Genomic DNA, 25,360 nt, shown 5'->3' with positions numbered 1-25,360 from the left:
GAGAAGAGGTTGGGGGGCGCCTCTAAGTTATGTACCTCCAGAGGGAAACGTGGAGGGGGAACGAGTGTTCCCCCAACATAAATGACAGTGTTCATCATCTAGTTGTATTTTGATGAAAGCAGTTATTTTTCATTGCCTAGCTACATATTTATATTAGGAACTAGATGAGGGATTTGATAAGACCAAAGATTATAAATGAAATGACACTGAAAAAGCTTTCAGAACCCTTTCTGAGATTTCTGGATAAAGTAGGTTTTAATCAAGATTTTTTTAAAAAAGAATTGTTATTTTAAGTACTTTGCTGCCACCTGGTGGGCATGATCATACTTTATTTTTTAGGTGCACTTGGACAGCCAACAATTTTTGAATGACCTCAGAAATGATATTGAGAAGAAAATAGGATTTGATGCTATTATGAGGGTTCGTACCAGCACAGGTACTTTTCGTTTTTATTATTTTTCAGGTCTCTGTTGTATAACTGTTTCCTCTTCAAACTCATTAACAGGCCAACAAAGAAAATAACAGTAAGATAAGGAGAAGCAAAATTTCCCTTTTCCCTCATCCTTAGGTTTCAGAGCCACTGACTTCTTTGGTGGCATCTATATGAACAACACCACCGATGTGGAGATGGCAGCCATTGACTGTGACAAGGCAGTGACTGTGGAGTTCAAGCATGATGACAAACTCAGTGAAGACAGTGGAGCCTTAATCCAGGTGATCTAAAATGTATTCCCATCTTTTGCTTTGTAGTTTGTTACTGACATTGATCAGTGGGGGAGACTCCAGGGCCATCAACTGTGTTAGTCTCTCCGTAAAGAAATTCAACTCTATTTTGCCAAAGGCAAAAGTCACTAGATTAGAGCACTCTATGGTATATTCTCCATACTGATTCATATATGCTATTTATGTGAAGTAACGATTATGTATGTCTTTGCATGAGAGCCCCGCAGACTTGAGGTCAGAATGACAGGCATCAGTACCCACTCACTCACTGGTTTGCTGCATTCCTGATGGCCGTGTGCCAGACACCATTGCTGAGACATGTTATCATATCAGAAGCAAGTAACAATAGGATTTGGCTTTGTAGCAAGTAAGATTAACTAGAAGCCATGGAGACTTTGAATTAAAACAGGAGAATTTCTAATGGTCATAGTTTTCAGACACGAGCATCACCCTCAAAGAAAGGAGAGAGATTGGCATCAAGTTGAGGAAAAACTCTAATGTTTATTTTAAAATCACACCTATTTGGGGAAATGGTTACTTGTTTGCATTTTTGAAATGTATGCATACATTATTAGTACAAAACCTAAGTACGTCACCAAAGCTAGTTGTCCGTTTTTAATCGACGTGAGCCTCGAGGAGGACTATGAGAACATGCAGGTATTATTCCTGCACCTGAATCCCTGGTCATAACATCTGAGCTAGGAAATGTAGACTAGTTGTGGAAAGGCACACAGATATCTGCATGTGAAGAGCCCCATCAAAGCTTACGTTTAAACCAGTGAAATGCTACATCAGAACCCAGTGTATGACTGGTCATTATTCCTCCCTTATGTGTTGTTGTTCAGTCTTTAGCAATAATAGAAAAAATCCTGTAGGAAAGTTTAGAGGTCTTTTGGCTGTACACACTGTTCTGTAAATGTAAATAAGATCAGGCTAGCTTGGGTGAATATGTTAACCAGAAAAACACGTGCCCTCGATGTTGCCTCTGCAGTGTGCCGTGCTTTACACGACCGTCAGTGGGCAGAGAAGACTTCGGATTCACAATCTGGGCTTGAACTGCAGCTCCCAGCTGGGTGATCTCTATAAGAGCTGCGAGACTGATGCCCTTGTCAACTTCTTTGCCAAGTCAGGTAACACTTTGCTGATTCTGGGGTGCAGTATACCTTGCCTAGCAATGCAGGCAGGCCTCGTTGGTTAATCGAGTTAGCAGCTGACAGGTCCTGCGGTGGTGCAGCCTTTCGGTGGGTAAAGTCAGAATTTGTAAAAGCAAAGGGTGAAGGAGAATAATCAGCATTTCTAACTCTAGACTAATAAGGAGAGCAGTGAGTCGGGCCTGTGCTATCCAGTTTTGTTTAAAGTTTCTTTCCCAGGGGGACTGAGTTGAAATTGAGGAAGGTGATACTTAGACTCATTATGGTATATGAGTGTGCCCTCTGGGACACAAGGATAATAGAAGATGGTCCCTCACGTGAGACTGAATTTGCTTATCCATACCAAGATAATTAGGAAATGGTAGGGGCCTGAGGTGTTTTCTGGCTTCTTCTCCCCTCCCTGCTCCAAACCCCAATTGAAATGCTACACTAAGGTTTAGAAGAAAGAGCAATCCAGCCCATAAGAATTCAGAACACCAGAAGATAGTAAACTGGTCTTTCTTTTCTGTGTGTGTGCAGAGTTCTGTTTCTAATATTCTGAGGAAAATTCTGGACCAATTACCTGCCTATTGTTATAGGTAGGCTATTGTTCTTCATTTGCTAAGTTATAATTAGTCAAGAGGAGAGCATTAACAAATGGCGTGAACATTTTTAAATGCTGTTATCCCTTGCTGAGTGGTCTGAAGAGCAATTTATTTTATTATTATTTGAAGGGGTCAATTTCTGAGCTAAACCTTTGATGCCCTTTTCATTGTTTTGTGCAAGTAGCTTTTAAAGCAGTTCTGCACCAGCCCTTGAAGGTCATCAGGGAAATTCTGGTCAATCAGACCGCCCACATGTTGGCCTGTTACCGGAAGAATTGTGCTAGTCCGTCCGCAGCCAGCCAGGTAAGTTACCTGCTGTCCTCAGGTGCTGAAGTGTTACAAACACCTACTTGTTCATTCAGCGTTCTGCTAGTAAAGGCTTACGATGTTCCAGGCACTTAGATGCTGTATAGTAAACCATACAACCAAGATTGACAATGCCATTTTGGGGGACTGTGGTATATTTATAGCCAACATTAAAATGCTTAGTGGCTTTACAAGATGCATGAACCCAAAAATGTGTGTGTATATTGGGTTGAGGGTCACTACATTATGTATAAACAAAAGAATGTTATATGTAAGAAATGTCAGTATAAATGGGGTTATCTTTTGCATGGATGAAGATGGATATAGAGTTATGAAATGTGGGTGCTTAAATACTTTTTGGACATTTATTAACAATCAAAGTTGACAGGAACTAATGGCAGTAATGATTCTTTTATATTTTATAAACAAATATAATTTATAAAATTTGGAGTTCTTTATATTTAAAAGTTAATAATAGGTATGAAGAGTTTTGAAAAAATTGTCTCTCTCATCTAGTAATTTGAAATTTTAGAAGATCCTTTAAATAAACCTGACTCTCTCTTGTAAAAACAAAACACAAAAAAAAGCAAAAAAAAAAGGTAGAACCTCATGTCCACATTTATTTTTGCATCTGTTTTCTTTCTCATATTCTTCCCCATCAAAGCTAGATGCCATTTTTCATAGTTATGTATTGAATATCTGAGTATAGAATTTGGATTAAAGAGAAGACAGTAAGCAACAGATGGGAAAACTTTCTGGTTAATTCCTTGTCGACAGTGACATCTGAAACCCCACCCAAAGCAACCCTTCAGCAGTAGCAATAGTGCAGATACATCTGGGGGCCAAATTCATAATCTGGGTAAAGAAGGAAATTAAAACAAACATAGTTATTAGCTTGGACTTTTCACAAAAATTCCTTTCTGTGCTGTCCGGAGAGATTAAAGTAGCCATCCATTCTTTCATCTCCTGTTGATAATCACAAAAGCAACTCTTAAATCTGTATTAGTCAGTTCTCTTTATTATTCAGAGGACTTGCCACTGCAGTAAATTCCAGTATCAGTCCTGTTTCAGAGCACACGTGTTTACTTTATACAAAGCCCCCCAGGTGCACCTGGATATAGTCCAACCGAGACCACTTTACTCCCCAGTTTTACTACTTGTTTTGGAGCTCTGGAAACATGGAGTGTTTCCATACTTTGTCTCTGGAGTGTCTCATACTTTGGAAGGATTGTTGAAGAAGAACAGGTACAGTTAGTGTCCTCTCAGGAAGTTTATTTGCTAATGTTAAAACAACTGGATTCAGAGACCTTAAGTCAAAGATCTGTTGCCTATTAAGGGAAGAAATGAAACTGGTCGGTTGCTGCTGGTTTAAAGTTAAAAGCTTTTTGACTCTACTACTAGATCATCTGTTTGCAGTTGAATTGTTTCTGGAGTAACAGAAACAATGATGCCAATTTTTTTCTGAAAAAATTGATAAAGATTGTTCCTGTTCTTTTGGAGATTTTTCTTTCTCCAGTAGCACATTTCAAGTGTACCTTTAACCTAGGATTACCCATCATGGAGTGGGGAAAATGTAGAGCTTATAAAACTGTTAATAACGATAATATATTAAAATATACCATTATTTAAAAACAGAATGGCTGGACTTGAGGTTCTCCTCAGAGAATGTAACTTCAAATTTGGTGGCTTTCCATAGTTCACTTGCAAGAAATAATTTCCATGGAGAAATTCGTAAAGGAATTCCACTGTTTTACTATAGAGCCCAGTTTCCTTGATCCAAGCAAGACTGTTAAGGACCTATATACTTGGATTATATGATACTGGACCTCAGGAGATATGCTTTTACTGAATTGCCAGGGCCAGGACTAGGTTGATGCAAAAGAGGTGCTTAAGGTCTAAAATTTAAGGAGACACACACTTTGGGGGGGTCACAGGATAGATGCTGGGTTAAGACATATAATTAAAAACAACATTAAAACAAATTTTTAAGTTTACATAAGCAATGTAGATTCTTTTTTATTAAATCTAACAACTCACTGTTCTGAACTTAAATATATTACATCATATGGGAGTACACTGACTTTAAAAGGCAAGTCACATGACCTTAATTGCAAAGTAATAGTTTTTTTTCATTACCACATCTTTTACTTCAAAACCCAAAGCAGAGAATTCTCCAAATTCAATTAAACTGTGGATTCATGAATTTCCACTCCCTCCTCACTCAAACTTTTTCTCCCTGAGAATAATTTCATTATTTATGGAGAGGATCAAGGAGGTGGGGAAAGGTTTTAATTGCCGATCTGTTGCCACATTTTCTTCCCCTCCTCAAAAACATAGACTAAGACTGTCTCTCGGTTTTCTTTCACTCTAACTCCATTTTTCTTCATCATAAAATTTCCTTCTTACCTCCTCTGTTCTCTTTCCCCTGCCGTCTATAATCCAGTCTCCTCTAATCAGATTTTTCAGTCCTGACAGTGTCATCATGGGCCAAGCTCACCTCTTTGTGGTTTTCAGGACAACACATTTCTAAACTGTCTTAATATGACCTGATTAATGAGCAGCAACCAGTGAATGGCAAGACGATATTAAAAAACTGTACATATATGCTTCTCTATGGGAATCTAAGAACATTCTTAATCCATAACATCTAAGATGCCTAACTGGTAATTAGCCCAGAAATAGTATTGGAGCCACATGGCTCTGGAATATGACCATGATCTGTGTCCTATACCTTTGGATAATCATTTTCTTTTTTTTTTTTCCTAATTTTCCTTGGCTGAAAACATATTCCAGTTCCATATGTTGTCAAATAAAAATACTTTACGCTAAATAAGTGAAAGAAGTCAGACAAAGAAAAATACCATATGATCTCATTTGTATGTAGAATCTAAAGAACAAACAAACAGAAACCAAGCTCATAGATACTTCGAACAGACTGGTGATTGCCAGAGGCCTGGGGGGTGGAGGGTGGGCAAAATGGGTGAAGGGGCTCAAAAGGTACAGACTTCCAGTTATAAAATAAATAAGTCCTGGGGAAGTAATGTACAGCATGGGGACTGTAGTTAATAACACTGAACTGCATATTTGATAGTTGCTAAGAGAGGAGGTGTTAACAGTTCTCATTACAAGAAAAGAAGATTCTGTAACTTTGTACCGTGATGATATTAACTAGATTTACTGTGGTCACCATTTCACAGTATATACAAACATGAATTATCATGATATATACCTGAAACTGATATGATGTTGAACACTGATTATTCCTCAACTTAAGAAAAAAATTTTATGCTAGAGAGAAAATTACAAGAAGAAAAGAGCTTTTCCTCATATGAGGAAACATGCATTTATTTAACTGTCTTTGGTTCTTCGAAAGGAGATAAAAGTTGAGAGGGAAAACTAACTACAAAGTAGGATTGTTCTGAAATATGTTTTCCTGAACCAGTGAAGTAAGTTCTGTTTACACATTCCTTACTTAATAGATCATGAGAAGAGACCTGTGATAAAGGGATTTAAGTTGAGGAATAAATCCTTACAGAGCCCTGAGGGAAATTTCCTTTTTGGTGTGGATTCTGATAAGTATATATTCTTTTTCATCATTAAGATAGAAAGCTAAAAAGAAATCATGAATTTATAGACCAGATATTTCTATTTACAGATTATCATTATCTCCCATATATACTTTTTTTGTGGATATTTCGTTGTCCATTGACCTACTGTTAAATGGAAGGAAGTGACATTCAGATCAGTCGATCTTGATTCTTAGCCATATTTATAAAATTGAGTTGGGGAGAAGGTTAAACACACAGGCAAATTACTTGTAATTTTACAAATTACAAATTATTTGTAGTTTTTTTACCCATCAAGTTGTGTTTCTAGAACTGTTTCATTGTGTTATTATTTGGGGCGTCACTTTATGGTATGTACTTTGAGGCAGTTAGAATGAAGTCAGAATGAGGTCACATGAGCCAAAGAGAGGATGGAGAGGAAGGTACAGGTGGATTATAAAGGTAGAATAGAAAGAATTCATGTACTAATTGAAGGTAAAGAAAAAATGAAATTAGGGTTCATCTGGTAGTTCTAGTATCTAAAATAGGAAACGTAACAGGAAGAACATGTTTGTGGAATTGTAGGAGTTTGAGTTTTCGTTAGCATTCAGTAGTGACACAGCTAATAAATTCATGAAGCACTTCCTGTTTTATTTTCTACATATGGTATTGCAATTTCCTCATTATGGTTTATCTGTTATATGTATATCATCCCCCGTGGACATTAGACATCTTGCATGTGGACTATGCCTCATTCCTCTGTAGACCTTGATACTTTGATAGAACCTGTGACGTGGTGGCACTCATTCATTGTCTGATGAGTCTATGACTAACAGATGCACGAAGAGCATAGAGGAAGAGATATCTCGTGGGCAGTTGGAAATGCTGTTCTTGACCTCAAGAGGTAGAAGCTGGTAATACAGATTAGGAAATAACTTATTTATTTCATTTTATTTAATAAACATGTATATGATACTATCTGTTCGGCACTATTGTAAGTGCTTCACAAATTAGAAATAATTTAATCCTCGTAACAACCCCATGATCATGAAGCAGAGGGGCTATTATTCCTTTTTTAGAAGAGAAAACCGAGGGAACGAGGGTAAGGAATTTGCTCAGTGTCACACACCGGGTGAGAGGCAGCGCTGGGATGGCATCCCCGGCCGTGAGTTGTGCTGATAAGCGCTACACCAAGCTGCTAGAGTACTAGAGAAAATAAAACCACCTGCCGCTCTCTCAATACCTTCTCTGTGCCAGTTTCTGTGCTCTAGGTGCTTTACGTGGGTTACCATTTAATCCTCTCCATGATCTCAACAGCAAACCTTTCTATTTTACAGGTAAAGTGCTGCAGGTCTTGATTTTCGGTAAAGACCAAGCATCTGAAACCAATGTCTCTGTCTCTCTCTTCCAGCTTATTTTACCAGATTCCATGAAAGTATTGCCAGTGTACATGAACTGTTTGTTAAAAAACTGCGTGCTGCTCAGCAAACCAGAGATCTCAACGGATGAGCGGGCCTACCAGAGGCAGCTGGTCATGACCATGGGTGTGGCCGACTCTCAGCTTTTCTTCTACCCACAGCTTCGGCCGATAGTAAGCACACTGCGCTGGCGCATTTCCTAGGAGTCTGGAAGGGAATCATATTTTGCCTTTTCCCATGTGTTATGTCTGAAACATTTCGTTCTTAACAAGAAACTTACGAGTCACGCATGGCTTCACAAGGCGTAGTGAGGGCCTTGAGAGCCGCGGCTCTGGGCGACCTGCGCATGCGCTTCAACCTGCGCTCGGGGTGGCCGTGTGGGTGGTGGGCGGATCTGAGGAGTTCGTCACGGAATCCTTCAGATGACTGCTTTTCCTTCCTCATTCCCAAATTGGTAATCTTCAATTGAATAGGCAGATTGAAAAGTGAGTCGACAAGTTGTTGAAGAAATCCAGCCTTAAGGCATGAAAGGCATCTGATACGTGTGTATATGGGATTTCACGTGCACACATGTTATCTGTTTTTAGACAGTATATGAATGTCTAAGAGTCACCACATTTAATCAGAATGGCTATGATTAGCCTTGAGCAAATGCTATCAGGGGTTTACAAATCAGCATGTATTTGAGGCTACCTACACTGTACGCGGAAGGAACTGTCCTTGTCCTCAGAGAATTTACTTGGCAATGTATTCTACTTATTGAAAGGTAATCCTTGATGTCGTGAAGGCCCCTGTACTCTCTGACTAGACTCCTTCCCCTGAGACCTAACAAGTTATAATTGAGGGATAAGAGGGGGGAAGGCTGATGGCTTATTTCTAACTCCTGTATCCAAACTCATACCCAGGCTCTCAGTGCAGTTAGAGAGTTAAATTAGGTTGGAAGTAATTAGCTGTTAATCCTTTCACTTCATATGAATGTTAGATGTAAATTGTTAACAATTGATTTTCATATGAAATTGGATCATCAACTGTGCGCCAGAGAAACTAGAACTCTCAGAGGCACGAGCATAACCACTCCACCAAAATCGCCTTGCTGAGTCCAGTGGGCAGTCCTCCTCCTTTCTGACCTGTCCTCAGCATCTGACACAGTCTTCTCCCTCTGGAAACACCCTCTTTACTTGGCTTGTCCCAGTTTCTCTCCTGCTTCCTTTGCTAGTTTACCCTGTTTTCCCTGTTCAGGTACCCCGGAGCTCAGTCCAGGGAAGCTTCTGCTGTCTATCTACACTTAATCCCTTGGGGGTCTTACCTATGCCCTCAGCAACATTTCTGTACCGATGATTCCCAGGTTCCTGTCTCCAGCAGTACCGCTGCCCTGAACTGTGGCTGTGTCTGTGCCTTCTGTCGCCTCCCGAGCGTCTCTCCGTGAGCATGTTAACGGGCATCCTAAACTGAGTCCTGATTGGACCTCCCACGCCTGCTTCTCCTGCAGTCTTCCCCGTCTCCATTTATCACCCCTCCCTCCTTCCAGTTCTTCAGGACCAACGTCTTGCAGTCACCCATGGCTGCTTTCTTCCTCATCCACCCCATCTCATCCATCAGCAAACATGTCAGCTCTCCTTTCCAAGATTATCCAGAGGCTGACCACTTTTCACCCCCATATGTCACCACCCAGACTCAAGCATAATCACCTCTCCTGTGGACCACCGCAATCCCTCCTAACAAGTCTCCTTGCTTGCCCCTCCAGTCTGTTTTTGGCACAGAAGTTAGAGTGATCCTGTTAAAATAATTGTCAGTTCACGTCCCTCCGCTACTCAGAACACTCCAGGATTTCTCATTTCAGTAAAAGCCAAAGTTCTTTTTTTTTTTTAATAACTTTTTTTTTCTTTGATCCATGGCTATGTAGAGGTGTGTTTCTTTTTCTTTCTTTTTTTTTAAATTTTTTATTTATTATTTTTTATTATTTATTTTTGGCTGTGTTGGGTCTTCGTTGCTGTGCGAGGGCTTTCTCCAGTTGCGGCGAGCGGGGGCCACTCTTCATCGCGGTGCGCGGGCCTCTCACTATCGCGGCCTCTCCCGTTGCAGAGCACAGGCTCCAGACGCGCAGGCTCAGCAGTTGTGGCTCACGGGCCCAGTTGCTGCTCCGCGGCATGTGGGATCTTCCCAGACCAGGGCTCGAACCTGTGTCCCCTGCATTGGCAGGCAGATTCTCAACCACTGTGCCACCAGGGAAGCCCAAGCCAAAGTTCTTACTGCCCTGGCCCAGTGCTGCCTTTGCTACCCTGCCCTCCTTTCTGTCTGACTCATCTTATTACTCTCCCCTTTCTCACTCCACTCCAGCCACACTGGCCTCCTTGCTGATCCTAGAACATCCCAGATAAGCTCTTGCCTCAGGACCTCAGCACCAGTTGTTCCCTCCATCTGGAATGCTCTTCCCCAGATATCCCCATGGCCCTCCACTCATGCCCTCAGGTCTTTACTCAAAAGTTATCTTTTCAACAAGCCTTCCTGGGCTTCCCTATTTAAAACTGTAACACTACCACCACGGACATGCCCTATCCCACTTTCCTGCTTCTTTTCTTCATAACTCTTAACACCATCTAAATTTCTATATATTTAACTTAGATTATTTGTTGTCTCTTCTTCCCTCCAGAAAATTGTTAGCTGTACAAGGCAGGGATTATTGTCTAATAACTAGTAGGATAGTAGTAGATAGGACTAGTAGATAGTAGGAACTCATTAAATATGTACTGGAAGGAAGGGAAGAAAGGAGGAAGGGAGGGAGGGGAAAAGAAAAGAAGAGAGAGGAAAGAAGGAAGGGAAGAAAGAGGGAGTTTCTAACTCTCTTGCCTTTGCCTGCATAGCACACATTAGATGTCAAGAGTACAACATTACCTGCTGCTATTCGTTGCTCTGAGACCCGTCTTTCAGAAGAAGGAATATTCCTATTGGCTAATGGTCTGAACATGTTCTTATGGTTGGGAGTAAGTAGCCCACCAGAACTCATCCAAGGAATATTTAACGTGCCATCTTTTGCACATGTCAACACAGATATGGTAAGTATATTTTTTCTGTGTTTTGTAGTAATATACAAATTCTTAAATGTTGCTTTCTTTTTAGAGGCAGTTGGTACTTTGAGACATATATATGAAGTATACTTATGTGTTTTTTTTTAATAAAAAGATCTTAATCTTAATGTCAAAGAATACACAGAGGGAGTGGAATGTGAATATAAGTAATGAATTTCCTGCTTTTTTTTTTTTAACAAACAACTCCTGTGAAAAATATTGGCCATGATCTTTTCCTGAAACTTGTGACGTTGTGGTAGAATGTTCTAATTCACTTTTTCAATGGCTAACTCAAAGATGATGTATTAGCTCTTGGTGTCTTCTTGCTTAGAAGTAAGCATTAGCATTTTACTGTCTTAATGGAGGAAATCTAAGTCCAGATCTTTCACATCCCCCAGGGGCCACATGCAGCTGGGTAGTTATCTTTTGTTCACCATGAACCAGATTTCAGGGAAATCTAAGAGGCCACATTCCCTTTGAGAAATCAGCATTTGGTGGTTAATTTTAATGTTGGAACAGTGGTATTTGGATAGCATTTTCCAAATGGGGTAATGCCTCAGGGTCCTGCAACTGATCCGCTGAAGGACTAAAGTGTGTCCTTTTCTCACACAGCATAGCCTTGAAATATCCATCTTGCAAAGGGATAAAAATCATGGTGAATGGGCCAAAGACATCCTTTGTAAAAAACATAACACCCTTTGTGTCACTTCAGTGATATACATGTGTCAAGTTCCAGGGAAGGATTTTTATTTTCAAAAGAGAGTTCATTGGTGGAAATGCATGCTGTTAAGTATGAATAATTTTTAGTACATTTTTTCATATTTTTGGTTTTTAGGTAAATGAACTAAGCCAGTAGTTCAGTATATGGTTTAGAAGGATGTTTTTTAACTTTAACATTCTAGTAATCTCATTCTGCTTCTATCTAAATGTCAGCAATTGTACTGAAACTTAAACTCTGATTTTCCTAAATTTAGACATTATTGCCTGAGCTGGGAAACCCGTACTCACAAACGCTCAGAATGATAATGGGTATTATCCAACAGAAGCGGCCATATTCAATGAAGGTAAGAATGAGATTTTATTGTTTTCTTTTTTCAAGTCTTTTTTTAAAAATTTCCTTACAAACTTTTAAAATGCATGTCCTATATTTTTATAACATGATTTTTTGATAGAAAATTCACATTAACCTCTAAGTATATCTACCTCCTTGTCAATCACAAACATATAAAAATAAACAGCTATCACCATGGGTTAACCATGGGTCATCTTACTAAGTATTAACTTAGAAACAATTGATATTATTAACAGGCTTTGAAATGATTTTTCTGTCAGTGCTTAAAATTACTTAGAACATTTGTTATATTTGGATTTTACAATTTTTATTATCTCTGAAAAATTTTGCTATTCTAGTCCTTCTAAGGACTCCTTTTTGAGTTTGAGGAAAAGAGTTTAAAATGTCTGTATCTCAGGAAAATTATGCCTTGTCGCTAAGTCCCACGTACTCACCTCTGTCTTCCTTCTCAAGCTCAATATTAGAATCTCCTGGAATTTGGAATGTACAGATGACAGTGGTCTATTACTGTACTACTTCCTGCAGAGGTACAGGACACTCACCTGAAGGCAGGTCTCTACAGGAGCCAGGGTATTATGGGGCTATTTTTCTCCTGAAACATAAATGTGGTATCAGTTTACATCAACATTCTTTACCATTGATACTCACGCATGCAAACATCAACTTTAGGTAGAACTTAGGAAATTTGAACTAATAAAGAGCTTTATAATCTCTAGGACATCTGGGTGAACATAAAACCTTTCCAGAACTGTTTTTACATCACTACTTGGGTTCAGTTTTAGGACAGGACCTAGAGATGGCAGAGAAGGTTCAAAATAAACATGTTCTTCACTCTCTGAACACCCTGGAGACATGTAATGAAATCTTAGGGTCTTATGAAACACAAATTGAAGACCGCTGGTGCTCAGAATGCACAGCAAGGATGATCCACCTCTGTCCCAGCAGCAGCAACTGCGTCTCCACAACTGAGCCCATTTGCAGAGAAGAGGCCAGACTAAACCCGGGGATCACCCTTGTGCTCAGCAGCCCCTCCTTCCTCTGCTTTCTCCCACCCACTCCAGTAACCCCTTATCAATCAAGGTCATGTCAGCTTTGGTTATTAAAATATCTGGGGTAAGCTCCAAATATGATATGTAAATAAAATATAAGCAATTGTGTAATACAGTAATTTTAGCTTGAATACTGAATCAGATTTTTTTATGTACCAGTGGCAAACTTATCTGTTGTTTGTAAAATCCTTGCCATTTTCAGGGTATCATCTGTATAAAGAATTTGAAAATCTAAAATCCAGAGATGTGAAAGCTAAGGGAATCTAGGAGACACCTGGTCCACCCCTAGCCTTTCAGCTCCCCCCATCGCCATTTAGCAGATATGAAAGTGAGGCTCAAAGGAGTTCACTTACTTGGTCAGGGTTGCACAGCTAGGTCACGACAGACACAGGCCTGACCCTGGCTGTTTAGTCCAATGCACTCGGTTTTGCATGCTTTTCTCCAACATTTGAAAATGGACCACACAAAGGAAATGAAAACACATTTAAGGAGTGTTTAAATCTCTTTGAAAGAGTCAAGATTGACTAAGATTGGGAAAGCTGAAATGGAAGGGTCAAAGATAGCAAAATCAAACCCAGAAGGCACCGCTACCTTCTAGATTATGCTAATTAGTTTTGCAGAAAATCAGCCCTCTTAGACCTCACTGTCTGCACAGTCTTACATTTGTGGGGGAACAAAAAAAAAGATTCCTATCACAGTGTGTTCCCAGATTACCTAAATCAAATGCAAGAGTCCTATCACAGTGTGTTCCCAGATTACCTACATCAAATGCCTTACTGACAAATTCTCCCCCCGCCCTGCTCGTGGTCCTCCAGGCTCCAAGTTATCTCTTCTTCCTCTTGTGTTTTCTGGATTACTCCCTCCCCATCGGCTCCTTTCCAGTTTACAAGCTGTTCAAATCTACCTTCTTTGAAGCTGCTGCTTCTCCAAGATTCTGCTTCCTTTTCCTTTCATTTTATCCCACAAATTTGTACTGAACACTAGCAATACAGCAGGCATTTTACTGCCATGCTTCCTGAAAAGTCATCTATGTAAACTGCTTATAGTTCCTTATTCCCGTCTCTCGTTTTCTATGAACTGCCACATTGCTGAAGACATTTTATTCTCAATCCCTTTACAGAATTTACAAGATCAAATACTACTTCTTTCCTCAATTTTTCTCTTCTGTTTGTTAGCTTTCAAAACATCATACTCTCCTGATTCTTCTCCTTTCTCACTGACCTTTTTCCTCTGGCTTCTCTTCAGTCATCTGCCCCTTAAAAAGAGTTGCTGTTCTCTTAAGTTATATCCATGGCTCTCTTCTCCTTTCATTCAACATACTCCTTCTGGGCCATCCTAATCACTGCTACCTTTTATCTGTTCCCTGTGAAATAGGCAATGAGAGACGAAAATGGCTTATGAAGTACAATAATTCTGTAAGGCCACTGGTAACATGGCCCAGAGAATATGAGATTTAGACCTCTTGAATTAGCCAGTCATTCCTTGGAGAGGACACACAGGAAGCTGGGAAGGAGACTAACAGTGACCATTTTGCTGTTCTTCCCCCACTCTACAGAGCTATGTCCCTCCCTATAGAAATGTTAAGGAGGGTAATAAAATATGGATTCCCAATCCATCCCAGTGTTTTCTCCTCTGATTTGTGTGGTGTACCCCTTGAGGAGAAGACCACTAGCGTGTCAAGACAGCATATCCCCCACTTCTATAAATGCAATTCCCTGAGACCTTCCACCAACAAGTGCTGGGTGGTCCAACTTTGTAGAGACTCAAATGGTAGAGCAGGATATTAATTACTTTACCTTATAGTTGAGTTTCCCCCAAGGCCGAAATTCATTCTATTTCCCACTTCACATCACGGCCAGATGCATTCATCAGAGAAGGTTTTACAGTGAGTACCACATGAAAACCAAAAAAATAAATAACCTAAATGAATGGCAGCATTAGAAAATACCCCACAGATGAGCAATATGAACTTCCATTAATTTCCATAGAGAAATTAAATTCTAAGGAAATCAAGGTCTCAAATCCTTCCCTCCACCATGTTTTTATTCTGCCCAGTCTCAGCCTGAGTTGTGTCACTGAGGCTGGACCCACGTTGCTGTTGCCGATAATGCACAATGGCAGAGGTCCTAGTGGCAGCTGGGGAAAGGTGGAGAAAACACAAGAGAAAATCGCCTTGGTTTCAGGCTCACCAGGATGCACATCTTAAACTCCTTTGGAGATGTTTCCATGAAGGGGTTAGTTTCTTTCCCCATGTCAGAGTGGAATATGACTGCCCACACAGCTGTTCCAGTGTCAGCTCCCAGGGCTTGGCACTGACAAGCCAAGACATCACACGTGTCCATATCCACATGGAATTAGCTGGCTTGTAATGGTAGCAGCAGTTGTTATAATATTATTATTAGTTCAGGGTTGGTTCAGAGTTTATCAGCCTAAGGCCCCGGCCAAAATAACATAAAGGAAAAAAAGCAAGCCATGTTGACAACATTATTCTACTTGATTAAAAAAAAAAAAAAAAAAAAAAAAAAAAGCCTATATAAAGCAGCAGTAGGGAGGGCTGGGCCCTCCCAGCCGATATGTAACAAACCTTCCTCGCTGCAGCTGGCGTGAAGCTAGTAGCTGCAGGCCCTTTGGGTGGTTCCGCACGTGAAAGGAAGTAAGATGATGCCCTGGCGCTTCTGAATCATACAGGAGGCAGATGGAGACAATGATTTGCATGTGTGGCTCCATTAACCACGCTCATGGCTCAACAGATATCAAATTCTGACCGTTCTGATCATCTGCTCTGAATTCCTGACACAGGAGTGAGTAAGGGGGCGGTCAGTAAGTAGAAGGGCTCAGAGTATTCATGACGGACTACCCTCTTCTGGGTTTCTTCTCCATGTGCCTCTCTCTCTAGAGCAGCACTGTCCAATAATGCAAGCTGCACATGCAGTTCTATACTTGGTAGTAGCCACAATTCAAATGTAAAAAATCCATTTTGATAATGGATTTTATTAACCTAGTGTATCCGAAATATTATCATCTCCACATGTAATCAGTGTAAAAATTGTTTTGAATATTTGAAGAATTAATTAATTTTAGTGGTTTAAGAACTTTACATTTTCTTTTTCGTCCACTTCCTTTGCACCTACACTGCCTAATTCAGATCCTGATCATCTCCCACCTAGATGCTTCCAACTGCTTCCTGTCTGGTTTCCCTCACCCCCCTGGTGCATTCTAGGCACCATAACCAGTTGTTCTTAAACACCTTCACTGGATCACATGCCCTACAAAAACCCAAAGGCGTTACCTCCCATTGCCTTTCAGAAGTGTGGGCTCCTTTACATGCCAGGCAGGACTGTGTCTTTTGTATGTGGTCCCCGCATGGAATGCTAGCTCGGCCCCCACCTCCTTAAGGAAATCCCACCCTGTCCTTTAAGGTTCAGTACAGCCACTACATTGTGACGCCTTCCCCGTAGCACTCGGCTTATGTTTCCTTGTTGCCACTTATAATTAATTGTATGTCTTGGTTTTTGTGGTTTTGGGTCATTGCCTCTCTCCACTCTGGATAATAGGCACTTTCCTATCATCCTGCAAGGCCTCACAGACAGTGGACATTATGTAATTTTGGTGAAATTGAAAGATACAAAATTTAGCCACATTCATAAAATGTTTATAACCAGCTACCTTGTTTTTTTTTTTTTTCCTAGCTTACCATAGTAAAGCAGCGAGAACAGCCAGAAATGGTTTTCCGACAGTTCCTGGTAGAAGACAAAGGACTTTATGGAGGATCATCCTATGTGGATTTCCTTTGCTGTGTTCACAAGGAGATCTGTCAGCTGCTTAATTAATTGAACCTTCTCTATTGTTAATACTGCATTTCTAAGGAGATAATCTCCTTCTTGGTGCCTAACTCTCCAGATAATAACAGGCTAGTTTTGATTTCTTGCTCATTTTCAGAATAGCTTTCCAAGACGGCATTTAGAACTACAGCTTTGGTGCTCAGGTATAAAGCCAATGAAGGTACAATTGTACCTTAAAGGGAACAGTCTATTTCTGATTGCACAATTTTTAACTGTTAAAACTGATGCAGTTTGCATTTCATGAAAGGCATAGTTTACAGAACTGTAAACATTCTCAATTTTCTTTCTTTGTGCTAGACATATAAATTATTTTTCAAAATGTATAGATTTGGAGTAAAAAGTTTTGGTTCCTCTCCCATTTGCAGTGAGGAAAAAAACAACTTAATTTTTACATTATACTTAATTTTTTTAAACCATGTAACCCCATTGAACACATTTTTCAACTTAAAGTTTGCATAGCAGACTTTTAAATAACCTTGGAATCTATTTGGTAGAACAATTTGTGTTCTATATTTTTTTCATAATTATATGTTGTGTATGTTAAAACTATTTTCCAGTTGTTGTTTTGTCTGTAAAACTGTCTTTATCAATATTCTTAATGGTTCCCTGTACAATTTTGATGGTTTCTACCTGTATATAGTGGATCTTAACCAGTTCAATAAATCACTTCATATGCTCTTACTCAGCAGACAAAATTCATTATTTAGGTATTTTGAGATTTTAAAAAGAAACGAGGGTAGTAGTTAAAGCATCTTGGAAAACGTTGTTTGGATGGATCACTAAAAACTGAATATTTTGTGGGGGGAGTTGAGGAGAATTAGGTAAATAAATATAAGCAGTGTCAGAGACAGTGTACTTGAGAAAGGCAATTTAAAAGTTCTCCAATATGTGGGGCTTCCCTGGTGGCCCAGTGGTTAAGAACCCATCTGCCAATGCAGGGGACACGGGTTTGAGCCTTGGTCTGGGAAGATCCCACATGCCGCGGAGCAATTAAGCCCGTGCACCACAACTACTGAGCCTGCATTCTACAGCCCACGTGCCACAAGTACTGAGCCTGCGAGCCACAACTACTGAAGCCCGTATGCCTAGAGCCCGTGCTCTGCAACAAGAGAAGCCACCGCAATGAGAAGCCCATGCACCGCAATGAAGAGTAGCCCCCACTCGCCACAACTAGAGAAAAACCCACACGCAGCAACGAAGACCCAATGCAGCCAAAAATAAAAATAAATTTATTTTAAAAAAAGAAATGTAGGTTTGTCAATATGAACATGCAGTGGGATGAGAGCATATATGATCCCCAGCTACTTTTTTACAAGGATTGCCTGTCAAGTAAGTATGGCGATGATCCCACTCCACTCTGAGGTGAGTGTTCAGTTCTAGGCACCACACACTGTGTGAAACAGAAGCCCAGACCACATTCCTTAATTCACTTGAAGATAGTCTAATGAATCAGATCAGCCAAGATGGCAGAGTAGAAAGATCCTGAACTCACCACCTCTCACATGCACAACAAAATCACTATTTGCAGAACCATTGATTGATGCAAAAAAACAGAACCTACCAGAAAAGATATACAACTAAAGATAAAAAGGAACCACAGGGAGATGGGTAGGAGGGGCAGAGTCATGATACAAACAAGTCTCATAACTCCAGGTGGGCGACCCACAAATGGGAGAATAATTACAATTGCAGAGTTTCTCCCAAAGGAGTGAGAGGTCTGAGCCCCATGTTGGGCTCCCCAGCCCAGGAGTCCAGCACTGGGAAGATGAGCCCCCAGAGCATTTGACTTTGAAGGCCAGTGGGGCTTACTTTCAGGAGTCCCAGAGGGCTGAGGGAAATAGTAACTCCACTCTCTAAGAGTGCACACAAAACCTCACCTGCTCTGGGACCCAGGGCAGAAGCAGTAATTTGATAGGAGCCTGGGTTAGGCCTACTTGCTGATCTTGAAAAGTCTCCCAGAGAGGCAGGAGGCATCTGCAGCTCCCCTGGGGACACAGACACTGGTGGCAGTCATTTTGGGGAGCTTGTTCTACCAGGTGGACACTGGTGCTGACAAGCGCCATTTTGGAACCATCCCTCTAGCTTATCAGCCTCTGGACCCAGCCCTGCCCCACTCAACAGCCTGTGCGTGCCAGTGCTGGGATGCCTCAGGCCAAGCAACTAACTGCATGGGAACACAGGCCCACCCACAGGGAGACAGGCTGATTTAAGACCCTCTGTGCAAAGCCCTGCCTCCAGAGGGCTCAGGGCCCGGCCCTACATAGCAGACCACAGGCAATAGCCCTGGGACCCCCCAGGGCTCTCCAGCCAGAGACCCCAGGACCCAGCCCTACCCACCAGAGGGCAGACACCAGCCAAAAGAAAACCGCAGCTCTACATACCTGGCCCACCCACTACCAAGCTAACAGAACTTCAGGATCCCCCAGACCCCACACCCAACTGTGTCAGGAACCAGCCCCAACCACCAGCCATCTGACACCAGCTCTGGGACACCTGGGCCCTGCATCCAGACTCCAGGACCTGTTTCTGCCTGCCAGTAGGCCAGCACTAGCCCCAGGACCTGGCTTTACCCACCAGTGGGTGGGCAAATGCACAGGGTCTCCTGGACCCTGACTCCACCCACCAGTGAGCCAGCATTAGCCACGGGGCCCCTGAGGTTCTGCAGTCAGTCACCTTGTGACCCAGACCTGAGCTAGGACAAGGTAAAAAAATTGAAATATCTTTCTCAGACTCATCAAGAAAAAAGAGGGCCCAAATCAATAAAATCAGAAACAAAAAATTAGTTACAACCAATACCACAAAAATACATAGGATCATAAGAGATTACTAAGGACGACTATATGCCAATACAATGGACAACTTAGAAAAAATGGACAAATTCCTAAAAAAGTACAGTCTCCCAAGGCTGAACTAGGAAGAAACAGAAAACATGAACAGACCAATTACCAGTAATGAAATTCAATCAGTAATATTAAAAAAAAAAAAAAAAAAACTAACAAAGAAAAGTCCAGGACCAAATGACTTCTCAGGTGAATTCTACCAAACGTTCAGATAAGAGTTAACACTATCCTTCTAAAACTATTCCAAAAAATTGCAGAGGAAGGAACACTTCCAAACTCACTCTATGAGGCCAACATCACCCTGATACCAAAACCAGATAAAAATATCAAAAAAGAAAATTACAGGCCAATATCACTGATGAACATAGATGCAAAAATCCTCAACAAAATATTGGCGAACCAAATCCAACAATAAATTAAAAGGATAATATACCATGATCAAGTGAGATTTATTCCAAGGATACAAAGATTTTTCAATATCCACAAATCAATCAGTGTGATACTCCACATTAACAAATTGAAGAATAAAAACCACGTGATCATCTCAACAGATGCAGAAAAAGCTTTAGACAAAATTCAACATCCATTTATGATAAAAACTCTCCAGAAAGTGGGCAAGGAGGGAACATACCTCAACAAAATAAAGGCCATATATGACAAGCCCGCAGCTAACATCATACTCAACGATGAAAAGCTGAAAGCATTTCCTCTAAGATCAGGAACTCTTGGATGCCCACTCTCACCACTTCCATTCAACAGTGTTGGAAGTCATAACCACATCAATCAGACAAGAAAAAGAAATAAAAGAAATCCAAATTGGAAAGGAAGCAGTAAAATTGTCACTGTTTGCAGATATCACACTATACGAAAAAAATCCTAAAGATGTCACCAAAAAACTACTAGAGCTCATCAATGAATTCAGTAAAGTTGGAGGGTACAAAATTAATATAGAGAAATCTGTTGCATTTCTATATACTAACAACAAACAGAAAGAGAAATTAAGGAAATAATACCATTTACAATCGCATCAAAAAGAATAAAATACCTAGGAATAAACCTACCTAAGACATGTACTTGGAAATCTGTAAGACACTGATGAAAGAAATTAAGGACAACACAAACAGATGGAAAGATATACTGTGTTCATGGATTGGAAGAATTAATATTGTTAAAATGACTATACTACCTGGGGCAATCTACAGGTTCAGTGCAATCCCTATCAAAATACCAAGGGCATTTTTCACAGAAGTAGAGCAAATAATTTTAAAATTTGTATGGAAACACAAAAGGCTCCAAAGAGCCCAAACAATCTTGAGAAAGAAGAAAAGACCTGGAGGAATTATGCTCCCTGACTTCAGACTATACTACAAAGCTACAGTAGTCAAAACAGTACAGTACTGGCACAAAAACAGACACATAGCAATGGAACAAAGTAGCCCAGAAATAAACCCACACACTTATGCAATTAATCTATGACAAAGTAGGCAAAAATATACAATGGGGAAAAGACGATCTCTTCAATAAATGGTGCTGGGAAAACAGGACAGCTACATGTAAAAGAATGAAATGAGAACATTCTTTAACACCATATACAAAAATAAACTCAAAATGTATTAAACAGCTAAATGTAAGACCAGAAACCATAAATCTCCTAGAAGAAAACATAGGCAGAATGCTTTTTGACATAAATTGTAGCAATACATTTTTGTATCTGTCTCCTGAAGTAAAGGAAACAAAAGCAAAAAAACAAATGAGACCTAATTAAATTTAAAAGCTTTTGCACAGCAAAGGAAACCATAAACAAAATGACAAGACAACTACTGAACGGCAGAAAATATTTGCAAATGATATAACCGATAAGGGATTAACATACAAAATGTATAAACAGCTCATACAACATCAAAAAAACAAACAACCCAGGACTTCCCTGGTGGCACAGTGGTTACGAATCCGCCTGCCAATGCAGGAGACACGGGTTCAACCCCTGGTCTGGGAAGATCCCACATGCCGCGGAGCACATAAGCCCATGCGCCACAACTACTGAGCCTGCACTCTACAGCCCGCGAGCCACAACTACTGAGCCCAAGTGTCACAACTACTGAAGCCCATACGCCTAGAGCCTGTGCTCTACAACAAGAGAAGCCACCACGATGAGAAGCCTGCACACCGCAACGAAGAGTAGCCCCCGCTCACCACAACTAGAGAAAGCCTGTGCGCAGCAACAAAGACCCAACGCAACCAAAAATAAATAAATAAATAAAAATAAATAAATTTAAAAAAAAACAACTAAAAGAATGGGCAGAAGACCTGAATAGACATTTTTCCAAGACATACAGATGGCCAACAGGTACATGAAAAGATGCTCAACATCGTTAATCATCAGAGAAATGCAAATCAAGACCACAATGAGATATCACACCTGTTAGAATGGCTAGCCTCATAAACAAGACAAAAAGACAACCCTCAGAATGGGAGAAAATATTTGCAAATGAAACAACAGACAAAGGATTAATCTCCAAAATATATAAACAGCTTGTGCAGCTCAATATCAATAAAACAAACAATCCAGTTAAAAAATGGGCGGAAGACCTAAATAGACATTTCACCAAGGAAGACATACAGATGGCCAAAGGCACATGAAAAGGTGCTCAACATCACTATTAGAGAAATGCAAATCAAAACTACAATGAGGTATCACCTCACACCAGTCAGAATGGCCATTATCAAAAAATCTACAAATAGTAAATGCTGGAGAGAGGGTGTGGAGAAAAGGGAACCCTCTTGCACTGTTGGTGGGAATGTAAATTGATACAGCCACTATGGAGAACAGTATGGAGGTTCCTTAAAAAAATAAAAATAGAGCTACCATATGACCCAGCAATCCCACTACCGGGCATATACCCTGAGAAAACCATAATTCAAAAAGAGTCATGTACCACAATGTTCACTGCAGCACTATTTACAATAGCCAGGACATGGAAGCAACCTAAGTGTCCATCAACAGATGAATGCATAAAGAAGATGTGGCACATATATACAATGGAATATTAGCCAAAAAAGGAACGAAACTGAGTTATTTGTAGTGAGGTGGATGGACCTAGAGTCTGTCATACAGAGTGAAGTAAGTCAGAAAGAGGAAAACAAATACCGTGTGCTAACATATATATGGAATCTAAAAAAAAAAAAAAAAATGGTACTGATGAGCCTAGTTGCCGGGCAGGAATAAAGAGGCAGACATAGAGAATGGACTTGAGGACATGGGGTGGGAGGGGGAAGCTTGGGCAAAGTGAGAGTAGCATCGACATATATACACTACCAAATGTAAAATAGATAGCTAGTGGGAAGCAGCAGCATAGCACAGGGAGATCAGCTCAGTGCTTTGCGATGACCTAGAGGGGTGGAATAGGGACGATGGGAGGGAGGCTCAAGAGGGAGGGGATATGGGGACATATGTATGCATATGGCTGATTTGCTTTGTTGTGCAACAGAAAATAGCACAGTACTGTGAAGCAATTATACTCCAATAAAGATTAAAAAAAAAAAAATGGCTAGCATCGAAAAGAGCACAACAAATGTTGGCGAGGATGTGAAGAAAAGGGAACCCTTGTACACTGCTGGTGGGAATGTAAATTGGTGCAGCCAATGTGGAAAACTAAAACTAAAAATAGAACTACCATATGACCCAGCAATTCCACTCCTGGGTACATATCTGGAAAAAACAAAAACACTTAAGTTGAAAAGATACATGCACCCCAATGTACACAGCAGCATTATTTACAATAGCCAAGATAAGGAAGCAACCTAAGTGTCCATCAACAGATGAATAGGTAAAGATGTGGAATATATATATGATGAAATACTACTCAGCAATAAAAAGAAAATGAAATTTTACCATTTGCAACAGCATAGATGGACTTGGAAGGTATTATGCTTAGTGAAATAAGTCAGAGAAGATAAACACTGTATGTTATCACTTACATGTAGAATCTAAAAATTAAAACAAATTAGTGAATATAACAAAAAAGAAACAGACTCACAGATATTGAGAACAAACTAGTGGTTACCAGTGGGTAAAGGGAACAGGGGGAGAGCAAGGTAGGGGTAGGGCATTAAGAGGTACAAACTACTACATATAAAATAAACTACAAGGATATACTGTACAACACAGGGAATATAGCCAATATTTCATAATAACTATAAGTGGGGTACAACTTTTAAAAAAATAAAAAGATAGTGTAATGATTGTCCTGTGTGTTCCCAAGGGTACAGAAATAGAACCAATAAATAGAAGTGACAAGGTGCTGCTCAACTGAAAGAAGAACCTCCTAAGTAATTAGGTGCTCAAAGAATGTGCTGTTCAAAGAGGCAGTATGTTCTCACTTAACAAATATTTATTTCACACCTGCTATGTGCCAGGCACTATGCCCTCTACTGCGAAGACAGACAACAGTAAGCAGCACAAACCAAATCCCTGCCATCTCTACAATTAAAGTTTCATAAATGCCATGACATGCTATATATATATTGTATGTATATGTATTCCTGATATGCAAATATATATATAGCATATATACTAGGGATATCTGACCTAGTCTAGCTAGGGGGGCAGGGTGTAGTCAGTAAAGATTTCACAGTAGTTACACTGAAGCTGGGACCTGGAAAATTTAGTAGACATTAACCAGGTCATCGGGAGTATTGGTAAATATTCCAGAAGAGGGAAAAATATGCATGAAGGCCCAGAGTGAGAGAGGGCATATATTACCCTTTCAATAAACTTAAAGAATTTTAAGTTTCAAGTTGACTGGAACTTACTAAGGAGAAAAAAGTGGCGAAAGATAAAACTGAGTGAGTCCTAGTCAAGGGGGAGTTTGGACTTAAGCCTAAAGGCAAACTGTAGACATTCAGTGACTTCAGCAAGAGTGACAAGATCACGCTCTAGGAAGATCACTTTGGGGGTGTGTGGCAGAACTAGAAGCAGAGAGACCATTTAGGCGGCTCTCAGAGTAGCCCACTGAGGATACATGTGGTGGCCTGAACTAAAATAAGGGTACTTGACAGAGGGGGACAGGGAGGAATTGGAGTTAGTGAGGGAAAAGGAAGTGTCTGAAAATGATTTCTGCTTTGGGCAGCTGGGTAGACAGTGAGACCATTCCCTAAGAAAGGAAACAGAGGAGTTGAAGCAGACTGCGCATATGTGTGTGTGTCTCTCTGTGTGTAAGGGGTAAGGGGCAGTAGTTCACATCTGTACATGCTGAGGTCCCTTGTAAGCTATGCAAGTGAGATCAACTATAGCACCTAAATATATGGGGTCTGAGGCTCAGGAGAGAACTCTGGGCTAGAAATTTGCAAGCCACCTACATATAGAGGGGAAAAAAAGCTACACAAATGGATGAAAAAAACAGGGCAATCCTATAGTGAGAGCACAGCAAATCCTTGACAGAGTAAAATAAAAACCTGAAGAGACTGGGGAGGAAGGGCCAGAGAAGAAAGAAGGAAAACGTGGCGAGAGGATGTCACAAAGCCAAGGGAAAAGAGGGGTGCAGGGAGAGTGGGCAGCCAAGTTGCAGGCTTCCCAAAGGCAAGTTAAGAAGACTAAAACATGTTGAAATTAGTAAAAAGGTCATGGGGAACTGGTGAGAGCAGTTTTACTGGGTCAACGAGCTTAAATGCTAGATTGGAATAGCTTGAGAAATGGGGGGCAGAATGGAGGCAACTCAAGAAGGGGATGAGAGAGGGTCACAGACAGAAGGGAGGATTTTGTTGTT

At 40.5% G+C, this 25,360-nt stretch overlaps 1 protein-coding gene and 1 long non-coding RNA gene across 5 annotated transcripts in view; one reads left to right on the top strand and one right to left on the bottom strand.

Annotated features, from left to right (window-relative positions):
* Window positions 1–17,361, top strand: part of SEC24D (SEC24 homolog D, COPII coat complex component) — a 138,020-nt gene extending 120,659 nt beyond the window's left edge. For all 3 annotated transcript variants that reach the window (XM_059923516.1, XM_059923517.1, XM_059923515.1), the window contains 8 exons: window positions 340–436; window positions 569–714; window positions 1,715–1,853; window positions 2,643–2,761; window positions 7,721–7,900; window positions 10,589–10,780; window positions 11,767–11,856; window positions 16,603–17,361. In XM_059923516.1, the coding sequence (XP_059779499.1) occupies window positions 340–436; window positions 569–714; window positions 1,715–1,853; window positions 2,643–2,761; window positions 7,721–7,900; window positions 10,589–10,780; window positions 11,767–11,856; window positions 16,603–16,743 (1,104 nt within the window). In that variant the 3' untranslated portion in view covers window positions 16,744–17,361. The remainder of the gene's footprint in view (window positions 1–339; window positions 437–568; window positions 715–1,714; window positions 1,854–2,642; window positions 2,762–7,720; window positions 7,901–10,588; window positions 10,781–11,766; window positions 11,857–16,602) is intronic.
* Window positions 7,178–15,042, bottom strand: LOC132366103 (uncharacterized). 2 transcript variants are annotated; one of them, XR_009503362.1, is made up of 5 exons: window positions 14,710–15,042; window positions 14,135–14,276; window positions 13,267–13,347; window positions 12,407–12,456; window positions 7,178–7,220 (listed from the first exon to the last, which is right to left on the bottom strand). It is a non-coding gene; the product is annotated as an uncharacterized LOC132366103 (long non-coding RNA). The 2 variants fall into 2 exon arrangements; XR_009503363.1 differs by lacking the exon at window positions 7,178–7,220 and adding an exon at window positions 8,105–8,243.
* Window positions 17,362–25,360: the final 7,999 nt, after the last annotated feature.

This window comes from Balaenoptera ricei, chromosome 5, assembly GCF_028023285.1.
Source record: "Balaenoptera ricei isolate mBalRic1 chromosome 5, mBalRic1.hap2, whole genome shotgun sequence".
NCBI lineage: Eukaryota > Metazoa > Chordata > Mammalia > Artiodactyla > Balaenopteridae > Balaenoptera > Balaenoptera ricei.
The sequence above is the reverse complement of the archived record's forward strand: the minus strand, read 5'-3'. Positions and strand labels throughout refer to the sequence as shown.